General features: G+C 37.3%; 1 protein-coding gene across 2 annotated transcripts in view; it reads right to left on the bottom strand.

Annotated features, from left to right (window-relative positions):
- Positions 1 to 3,977: 3,977 nt before the first annotated feature.
- The window catches only part of LOC138706500 (ubiquitin-conjugating enzyme E2Q-like protein 1), a 71,586-nt gene continuing 64,225 nt past the window's right edge, over positions 3,978 to 11,338 (bottom strand). The window contains exons 3-4 of one of the 2 annotated variants that reach the window (XM_069835853.1): positions 7,346 to 7,485; positions 3,978 to 4,808 (exon numbers count right to left, since the gene is read on the bottom strand). In XM_069835853.1, coding sequence (XP_069691954.1) covers positions 7,357 to 7,485 — 129 coding nt within the window. In that variant the 3' untranslated portion in view covers positions 3,978 to 4,808; positions 7,346 to 7,356. The remainder of the gene's footprint in view (positions 4,809 to 7,345; positions 7,486 to 11,338) is intronic. The other variant, XM_069835852.1, reaches the window with a different exon arrangement.

The raw sequence follows: 11,338 nt of genomic DNA, 5'->3' as shown, positions 1-11,338 counted from the left end.
AAGTATGCTTACATGCTACAGGCTCATGTCAGTAGATTTACTGGCATGTAAAAGAACTCCTGCGGGACAAAATTCCGGCACATTCGGCGACGCTGATATAACCTCTGAAGTTGCGAGCTTCGTTAAATAAAACATATTTATTATTATTAATAAAAATGGAAAAAACCAAATTTTCATTTTTTCTTCAGTTTTGTCCGAAAATTTCACCTCTGCCTCCCCTTAAATTAACAAATGTGTATATTTTTTATCTGTCTGATTGTCAGTTTATATTAAATGTGTTTTTCTCTCTTTTTCTCTATTTTTTTGCTCTTGTGTGTTATTTATCGGTCTGAATTAAGTTAATTGCAGTGTTTAGTAAACTGTCTTTGTAAATTTTATGTTATATTATTGGCTAAGACCTGGCTAGAAACATTTTTGTTTATAATTTTAATTTGTACTCACTTTGCCTACTAGCTGGTTAGCTAAATAAATAAAATAAATTTAACAATGCAATATGCAAACGGGCCATTATCTACCTTTCCATGACTTGAAGAAATACGCCATCTTCTTCTGCTTCATTTTCTGTGCTCGACTTTCCTCCACAAAGTTCTCAACCACATTTAGTGATGTAAACACAGACTCACTAATGATTGGTCCTAAATAAACATTCTTATAGTTTCTAAGGCTTACAATGTCTGATGTGAAGTCGGCTGCACATTTGTCACGTCTTCATGTCCTTGATCATCATCTTCTCCAGCATCAGAATCTTCATGATGCGTTACTGCGTTAATGATGTCTTCATCTGAGGGGTGCCCTGCAACAATGACGTCAGAATCTACCTTTATATTATTATACGCCTCGAAATCTGTTTTCTGGCATTCGAAATGCTCCTGGAAGATAGACCACCCTTCGGGAACCGGTGTAGCTGTAGAAACTTCAACTTCTTCATCTACGCACTCATTAGTAGTGAATCCAGCTTTCCAGAAGCAATTTGCTATTGTTGCAGGCTTCACATCTTCCCAAGACATTTTCAGAATGTGGATGGCATCCAGGAGATTAATATCACTGTCAGGTTTACTCATTTCAATATTCTTGATGATCCTTTTTATTGCTCGTTTCCGGTAGTGAGTTTTAAGTTCTTAATCACACCTTGATCTATTGGCTGCAGTTTTGATGAGGTACTGGGAGGAAGGTAGACAAGTCTGAGTGACAAAGTTAAAATTATTCGAGAAGTAGAGAAATAATTTAAAGAGATACGCTTCAGGTGTGCCAATAGTACGGAAGTTACACATAACGATTTTTTCAGCATTTGTCTAGAGGAGTTGTGTATCCAGTTTATAATGTTGAGATCACTGGTGGAATCTATTGTATTATAGATAAAATATTGAAAACTTGTTTAATGAATGACAGTATTATACGGATTATAAATTCAGCAGATGGACTTTAGGAGGAGATAGTAAATAAATGAAATGTGATTTTTTTTAAAGGAGGCAAATGCACGATCTTACCTGCACAGGCGGATAAGAGTAAGCATAAAGAGTTTGCAGTGATTAAGTTATGAAACAAACATTTGAGTTCATGCCAAAACAATTTGTTTCAGATGAGAAGTCTTTTGAGGCAGATATAGAAATTTTCAGACTTTTAATGCACTTATAATTCAGTTTTTTTACACTATTCTACAGCACAATGCTCACAAAAGAAATATGAGATTCAGTAATAAACTTAACTACAACAACTGTAGAAACGAGAACTAATGGACAATGATTACAAAAAAGAGCTCAAGAACAATAGTCGCATGCAAATGCTCCAAATCCTTCGTAACTTGAACGTAACTCGTGCACTCTTACCCGCTCATTCTGTGCACACTCTTAGCCGATATCAGTTTAAGAATGTGTTGCTAAGGAGCAGCATAATACGATCATAGGACATTAATACATGCTACTTCATTGCTTCAAATAGGGCTTCATTTTAATGTCAACATGTTCCTTCTGACTGACTTATAACTCTGTAGAAAGCTCAAGTTTTCTTTCGAAAAAATTACACGAGCTTTCAAGTAAAACCTTTATACACCTTTTTAAATAGAGATTCTTCTGCGGCTCGACCAACGTATATCTAAACCTTGTCAATAATCTATACTCAATAGAGTAATGAAAGCCAATTTTGCAGTAGTCGTACCAACTATGAAAAATTCACGAGAGCACTCTTATCCGACCGCGCACACTTACCCTCCGTTACCTTATACTAGTTTGCCGCTAAGCAAAAATTCTGATGGGGGCAGAAAAAAAGTTTTTTTTTTTTCTTTCACCATGTCAATAATGTCAGAAGAAGCGCTTATACAAATTTTGGCAACTCGACCGCAATTACGAGGGCCATAAAAATAAGTTTGCCGTTGGCCGTTAACAGAAAGGAAACACAGTTTCATTGGAAAAATTTATTGAACAGACACAGCAATTGCTGAGCTATTTTTCAACATATTCCCCACCGGAATTGAGATATTCGTCATATCATGGGATCGACAGAGGTGCAGACGGTTACCTGGTTCCGATCCCACAATTGTCTCAATTCCAGTGGAAGATATGTTAACAAATAGCGCAACAATTGCTGTATGTTTCAATAAATCTTTCCATGCAATTGTGCTTTTTTCTGTAAACGGTTCCAGGGAAAATCACTTTCTGGACGGCCTCGTAATTGCGATCGAGTGGCCAAAATTTGTATGAGTACTTCTTTTGACATAATTAACATGTAGAAGAAAAAAAAATAACTTTTTTATCTGCCCCCATTAGAATGTTGTGAGCGATTACTCATCACAACCTGCCGACCACTGGTCTATCACTTCTCACCAGAAACGAAATGGACTTCACGTGAATGGAAACATTCCAATTCTCCACCTCCAAAAAAGTGCCGAATTGTTCCCTTCGTCGGAAAGTTGTTGCCGATCCTTTCCTTCGACAATCAAGTCGTTGTGTGTACTCAATTCATGCCCAAGAGCAGTACGACAAATGCGGCCGCATATCGCGAAACCATGAAGAGGCCACGCCACGAAAGGCGATTAAAGTTCCAAATAAGTACTTTAGTACGATTCTTGGCATCTCTCAGTGCAGTCCCTACCCGGAGATATGATTGAGGGACTATTTTACCTCCGGAGAATTTTACACTGAGGGACTCCATGAAAAATATAGTGGGACTGCGTTGGTGTTAATGCAGCTTATGTGGGTACCTCTTTGTTACTTGTTAGCTTAAACAACAAGTTTAAGCCCCCCTCACCACGACAAGGTGAGTACCCACGAGAGGAGCGATTAAAGTTCGACGACCAGGAAAAAGTGACAAAGGCATTATAGGACTCACTATGTAGTGGCAGTCCATTGTTTGGGAGTAGGCGTTAGATTGAATGATACGTGCAGCATAGATGTAAGCAAAGAGATTCTGGCACAAGTAAAGTAATAAAAATTCTGTTAGATACGAAGATAAATACTCTTTCTCACTATTGTAGGATGATAAGGCAGATGGAGGTAAACATTTCTCGCCTCACGATTATGCGTAAAGAATAGACCTTCTCTATCTCGTATCCAAACTGATTCATAAAAACAAACACCTCACAGCAACGAGGAGACAGGAGAGCTGCAAATACCATTTCACTATCACTAACCAATCCCATTGACGTTAGATAAACTCGCAGTCGAAATAACGTAGTTAAAAATCGAAAAAAGAGCCCACTGTTCCTGAAAACGCGAGTCAAAGCATGACTTCAGTAAGTAGAACTTCCGATGTGGCGATTTATGGTAACTACCATTTCATCGAGCACTTCTGGTCAATAGGTCGCAATTCTGAAGCAAAATTTCATCATTGGTAGTTATTATAAGCAGAGAAGCATCTCCATAGGCTATCAAAATCATCACTTTCCCGTATCAAGAAATTCCTTACAGCTATATTATCCTCTCCTAGTAGAAAGCTATGGACATCGAACAGGTAGAATGGAGGGAATATAAGAGAAAAATAAACAACTCTTTTTAAAATATTTATTATGAAATTGTCACAATAAAAGTAAATTTAATGCATGAAACAAACCTCTTATCAGATATATTTTACATTACTCCTCACCTCCGTTGCTTCTTCTGTCTTTTAACCATTCAGCTATCGAAACACAGTCTAACGGTGTATATTTCACAAATGCCATACATATTTGGCACTAAAGTTTAAACAATTTTGAATATATATTACGATATCACAAAATTATGGGGAGTAATGTAACATGTACCATTTACATTTCTTGGTGCACTATTATCCACATTCGGGTTTTGCAAGTGGATGTTGTGGGTTTTATTTCCAAAATCTATAGGGAAGGCTTTCGTCTGTTCAGACTCCAGCCCGGCATCACTCTGCATATTGTCATTGAACCACATTGTTGAGTCCTATATCCTAATCGTATGAACAAAAATAATGGAAAGACAAAAATTAATACATAGTGGAAGAATGGTAGTTGAAAGGTTAGTTGCTTCTTTCCGGTACAGCTTTCACCAAACTGTGAGCAAATATTTGTATGACGTCGTGGTGAAGCAAAGAATGTCTCCACGGATACATCTGAGACCAGGGCTACATCGAACACTCCAACTACCTTTCCAGGTTATTTTGGATTTTCTGTTTATAAATATCCACAAGTATATCGCCACCATACTTCAACTAGAATTTGTTGGCACGCAATAATATTTAGTACATCATTACCATTCAGAGACTGAATACAGCACACAATTTAATGGAATTAGATGGACATATTTTAATTATCGAGTCTGAAGATCACAAAGGTTGGATGTTGTGAAACATTGGTGATCTTGCTGAAACAAAAGAAGAAAACAATGATTTAAGTACATTATTGTGGATCACTGAAATTAGCTGTGAGACAAATACAGCTCGTCCAAGTCAAGTCTGCGAGTGGGGATATCGGGATGGAATATAGAGGCAAAACACAGTTGCCACATAGGTCACTTGACGCTCAGATTTCAACGTGTGCACATCGTTTAAAATACACTACGGAGCGCGCGCATTTGTTGTCCTTGTCTTCAAATAAAGGCAACAGTTACGCTGTCTCCCAGCCTCCCCCCTCATGCAACTTTCTCTCCTACGCCCACGCTTGCCAATCAGAACGCCAAACCTCACTGTCAATTAGAAGAAGAAGTACAGTCTATTTCAAAGCGTCTTAAATTGTTACCGCTCTATGAACTGAAGCGCAGTTAGAAAACTTTGCTGTCATATGAGACTGTACTGGTCTCCTCTCGTTACCGCGTCCTTTCCCTACAGAACTGTCTCCAACTTCCCCTCTCGGCTCGCAGACTTAACTTGGTCGAGCTGTACTTCAAAAATAATCTTTTATTCAGAAGCAGATTTCGGGTATTCCACTATGTGCTGATCTCCAACCAAATGAGGGAGAAAGCAGTGGTGAATTACTTAGGGGAGGTCTACATTGAACTTTTTTCATTCCCGATAATAAAAATAATCATAACGTTTTGAAGATTGGTTATATTAGTATTTTTTTACAGATGTACAGCTACTAATGATGGGGAAGGAAGGCCTTGAAACATGTTTAGACTGAAAAACAGTTAAGATTTTATATTTTACACACATACAGCTACTGATGTAGGGATGCCAAAGTCCCAAAACATGTTTAGACTGATCAATTTTAATATATTTTAAGAAATTTTAACATGATTTATATTATAGTGTTTTTAAATTTTTATTTTGAGAAAGATTTTAAAGATAAAATTAATTATATTTTATGGTTCTATTAAGTTAGTGAATAAGTTCGTTTTTTACATGGCAAGATGACATTTATAAGAAACTTGTTTGGGATTTGTCATCTTAATGTTGCAGTCTTGTTATTGATTACGCCTTGAATTTTTCAATTTGTAAGAAAGTTTGTGTTAATCATAAACTAAAGAGAATGGAGTGTCAAGTATAAAAAAACGAACATTTCCAACATATTCTTTTATTTGAATTTAAGGGGTTAGGTACAGCTTTCAGCAGTAAAAGTTTTGGAAGTATTCAACATTTTTTCCCTCTATTACTGTTTCTTGTACAATAATGAAAAAACACTATCCTTCTGCTATATGAAAAAAATTTTTTAACGATTTTAAAAAAATTATTTACATTTCTTTTTCAAAATTCAAAATGTTCGCAGTTTACCGTGCAGTGGTGAAGCGTTTCCCTCATAACTCATAAATTTGTTACCTTTTTCATGTTCTCTCTCTTTTACTTTATTGCTGAAACTCATGTTTACAACATCATGCTCTTTCAACTACATTCCTTAATAAATCATATTTTTTTTATTTTGTGTTAGAAGAAAATACTGATATTTGACCATTTTTTAAATTAATTTATTTTTTTATCAGACAATCTATCAAAGGTAGAGAAGTGATCTTGCGTCATATTGTAGATATGACATGCATAAATACACAAAAAATGTCATCACACAGTGTTGGATAGTTTTTGGGTTATGTGGGAAACACTTCTTCACTGCACAGTGAACTGAATTTTGAAAAAAAAAAAAATACAAATAATTTTTTTAAATCGTAAAAATGTTTTTTTCATACAGCAGAAGGACTGTGTTTCACACTTACTAATTTTCATTACTGTACACGATACAGTAATGGAGGAAAAAATGTTGAATATTTCCAAAATTTTACTCCTGTAAGCTGTATCTAACCCCTTAACTGGGGAGTAAAGACATCGGAGACAGCTAGAATCACTTGTGCCGTTTATGGGGAGAACGCCATCAGTGAAAGTAGGGCACGAATTTTTTTTTCAAAGAGAGTCATTTCGACCTGAATGATTCTCTACGTTCAGGAAGACCGTCCGACTCTGAAGAAGACTGTTTAAACGCTTGAATTCGCGATGATCACAGAGTTTTTTCAGTCATCTGTCAGAAAAAAATATGGTGAGTGAAGTAGTTACTCTAATTAGCCTACATGTAAAATTTTATTAAAATTAGCCTGTATCAATGTTTGAGGGGGGGAGGAACAAAAGCGACCTCTTCCGAAGTACACATGAATATAAAAGGACACATCGTGAATTACTTTTATAGCTTTAGGTTAGATTAATTTAAATTCATTCAGTGTGTGTTCTTTCAACACGATAGAAGCTGAATAGTGATAGAGAAAAATTGACATACACTATACTCCAAACAAGTTTCTACATCAATAACCATACAGCACACAACTGTTGTGGCTACTCTAACGCCTAGTAAACGAATGAAATTTATTGTTACATGAAAGCATCATGCAATCATATATGCGCAGAACTGCTCTGGACCCGGTTGTCTTAATATTTGACGGTTAATTTAGCGTGTGAAAATATCAGAAGTAAAATTGATAGGTACCTGAGTGGACGTTAGCCATCTGCGAGGGGAGGTGTGACCCAACCATATTTCTCATGAGTTTTTACCAAGCTCCGGAAGGATTCTTCTGCTGAACGTCGGTTGAAGTCCTTGCTGCCTTTATGTTTCTTAGCTATACGTCCCTACACGAAAAGAATTACAACATTAATGTCATTCAGTTATACACTTTTGAACTTCATAAAATAAATTTACATGAAAAATAACACAATTTAAAAGTCACAATCATCAAAGTAAATGCAAAGTTAAGACTAGATCGTGAACACTCATAGGCAAATTTATTTTTGGGATATGCCTAAAGTTTAAGGTATTTTACCAAAAGAAGAGTGCGTAGATTTCAGGTTTTCTAAGAAATACGCTGATTAGTATGTATACAATTTCACTGGTAAATGTAAAATTCGAGAATTGTGCTCTTTGAGCAGAAGAAAGTGGTATTTTTTATGTGGGGCTGTTGTACAGAAAAAGAAACAGCTCTCACTTTGTCGTACTGGAACAGCAGCCTGTGAGAAATAGCATAAAAGTTTGCCCTCTATGTACACTGGCGTTCAAAAATACCTGACCCTACTAATCGATTAAAATTTTTTTATTGGGTTATTTTACGACGCTTTATCAACATCTAGGTTATTTAGCGTCTGAATGAAATTAAGGTGATAATGGCGGTGAAATGAGTCCGGGGTACAGCACCGAAAGTTACCCAGCATTTGCTCATATTGGGTTGAGGGAAAACCCCGGAAAAAATCTCAACCAGGTAACCTGCCCCGACCGGGATTCGAACCCGGGCCACCTGGTTTCGCGGCCAGACGCGCTGACCGTTACTCCACAGGTGTGGACTCCTACTAATCGATAGTGCTCGATAATTTGTTGGTGTAAGTGCAGCTTTTTAGTCATTACTTCTATGAATAGATGGCGACGATAATAGTCAGTGTAACCAATCGTACATAAATATACCCGTACTATAGAATTCAATGTTTTATTCCCCTCTGCCGATTGTAAAACAACGCTTGGTTTAGCTGCAAACCGCTGATATTTTCAATTATGAAAATAATGTATGATTAATCTACATCATAATTTTCCTCGGAAATTTTTTTTAATCGCCCCAATAATGGTGTCACCTATTGAGAAATAGCGAAACTATTTCAAAAGAATTTTTTTTAGATATAGTATCAGATTGAAAAATGTATCAATTTGTTACATCTTTGGTCCTGACTTCTCCCGTGGTTAGGAAGTACGCTTACACCAGTGATGTCAAAGCAAAAGCAATTTTCTGACCTTGACGTCGTGCGCGGGCATCAAGCGCCAGGTAAGGAAAGAGGAATGATTATGTATATGAATAAGCAGCATGTTGGATTAAGAAAGACGTACCCTATGAAAGTATTACATTTTTGGTCCTACAGAATTATCTGTTATGGTTACAAGTTATCTGTTATGTAGAAAAGAAGTTATTAATTTTGTGTAAATGCACCCCCTCTTAACAAACGTAGTCAGAGATTGTATACAGAAATTATGTGCTGTCTATAAGGTCTGTACAAAGTTTCATAACAAGCCGATAGGAAGCAGAGAATTTACTAATTTTTGTCCAGCTAGATTTGCTTTTTTGCACACTGTGCGCCGGAGCGAATTTTTCTCCATTAATAACAAAAAGAGAACTATGAATTAATTAATTACTACTGTGAAATGCATTGGCCACTGATTTAGGCATTCCGTTGAATGTTGAAAAGCTGGATTTTCCGAGCGTTATTGAAGCACTATGCGACGCCCAAGATGTCGTTTCGCCTGGAGGTTCGGCAGCCAGCGGTACAGAATGAGTGCGCAGAGGTCGTTTTTACACTGGAATGCCAGCGTTCAGAGAGAGGTGCTCTGCAATATGAATGAGAGGAATTATTTCTAATTTGGGCACCAATTTTATTGCAGCTGCCACAGGTGAATCCGAGATCGAGCACCTCAAATATTTTTGTGTGGTTTGGGGTCTTGAATTATGCAATAAAGTCTACGGCGCACACTCGAACATTTATTGTGAAATGTAAATGTTGAATAAAAGCTGCTTTTTGAATGTTGCTGTCTTCTTCTTTATGTACACATCGTGTCCGCCGCTGTGGAGTAACGGTTAGCACGTCTGATCGTGGAACGAGCCGGCTCCGGTTCAAATCCTGGTTGGGACAAGTTACCTGGTTGAGGTTTTTCCGAGGTTTTTCCTCAACCAATTGAAGCAGAATTGCTGGTTAGCTTTCGGCGTCGGACATCGGATTCATTTCGTCATCATAATTACATTTCCCTCTTTCAACATCATCTTCCTTTCTTTCCTAGGTTTCGGGCTTGCTTTGGCTTGCCGCAGAAATTGAACCCCTTGGATATATGGTCATTCGTTGTTGGTGGTAGTGCTACACACCGTGGGTTCTCCACTGGGCTCATGGTATTTTGTGGGACCAGGGTTGTGGGGCCGCGGTAAAGGGATCTTTTAGGCTGTAGGGAAGTTCGAAGGCGGCTCGCAGAGGGATCTGTAGGGCGCATACCCACCATTCCATTCCGGTCAGTAAAATGGGCCTACCCAAATGGTATGCGTGCGAGGACAGTCCTAGTCCGTACCCTCCCATAAAGAGGGGATAATATATAGATATACACATAATAGTGCAAATCACTGCATACCGCACTGAGAACACTGTGTCTTTATCTTTAAAATCAGATATATTTTTCCTTTTTTTGCATACCCCATCCACATACTATACTACCAGAAATGCTTACCATCCAGGCAACATGATGACATCTTTGGCGTCGTGTAGCGCTATAGTGAAGCGCTGCTTTTGTGAGGGTGAGTTAGAGAATGGGGCAGTGTGTAGTCTGTTTTTTTTAGTTGGTTATTTAACGACGCAGTATCAACTACGAGGTTATTTAGCGTCGATGAGATTGGTGATAGTGGGATGGTATTTGGCGAGATGAGGCCGAGGATTCGCCATAGATTACCTGGCATTCACCTTACGGTTGGGGAAAACCTCGGAAAAAACCCAACCAGGTAATCAGCCCAAGCGGAGATCGAACCCGCGCCCGAGCGCAACTTAAAATTGGCAGGCAAGCACCTTAACCGACTGAGCCATGCCGGTGGCTGTGTAGTCTGTGGACACGTTATTACGACTGTTAATAAAGTTAATTTAGAACGCCATTATATATCATGCCATATTAGCCAGTATGGAGATGTCTTAGAAATTAATCTTGAAGGTTTTTTTTTGATTGATATTTGCAATGATAAAATTTATGACTGAAGTAAGTTTTGTAATCCTACTGTACGCTATATGTATTATTAGAGAGAGGTATTTCTTCTAGAGAAAAATTTTTATTTTAATTCCCATTTCAAAGAAACAATATCTAAATCCTTCGGAGAATAACTAGGCTATACAAAACAATATTTATATTAGCCTAATTAACTATACGGTATCCTAAAACAAAGAATATCAATACTGCACATTAATAAACAATATATTTGCGATTACTATTTGCCTAGGATGCAGGTTAGAATCTCCTTCATTCAAAAATGCATGTATTGATACTTCACTCGAGATATCTGCCTTGCAATTTTCTCATAGGCCTTTGCTTCATTTTTCTTAATTTTATTACGGTATTCCAAAGAACTCACACCGTACAGGCATGTGTTTAATTCATATTTACAATTTAATTAACTCGTAAAAGTCTTTTCTCATCCCGGACGCCATGTTTTTTGTGGTTCCTAGCGCCATAATATTTTCGAATCTCGTTGGTAAATTTCTTTAAAGGACTGTCGAGTCTTTGATGAGTTAGAACAATAACTTTAGAGACAATCAAATACTTTTAAATTATAGTAAATGATTTGACTATAAAACTCGTGAAGTGTTGTCAGTCTAGAAAAGTCTTGTGAAACGTCGAACTAGACGAAAATTTGATCGTGTAGAAGCAGTTTTAATCCATATGTGGTATAGTATAATAGTAGTAATGTATAGGTAAACGTTGGTA

This window comes from Periplaneta americana, chromosome 9 (assembly GCF_040183065.1).
Source record: "Periplaneta americana isolate PAMFEO1 chromosome 9, P.americana_PAMFEO1_priV1, whole genome shotgun sequence".
NCBI classification, from domain to species: Eukaryota; Metazoa; Arthropoda; class Insecta; order Blattodea; family Blattidae; genus Periplaneta; species Periplaneta americana.
Note: the sequence above shows the minus strand (reverse complement) of the source record. Positions and strands in the feature narration are given on the sequence as shown.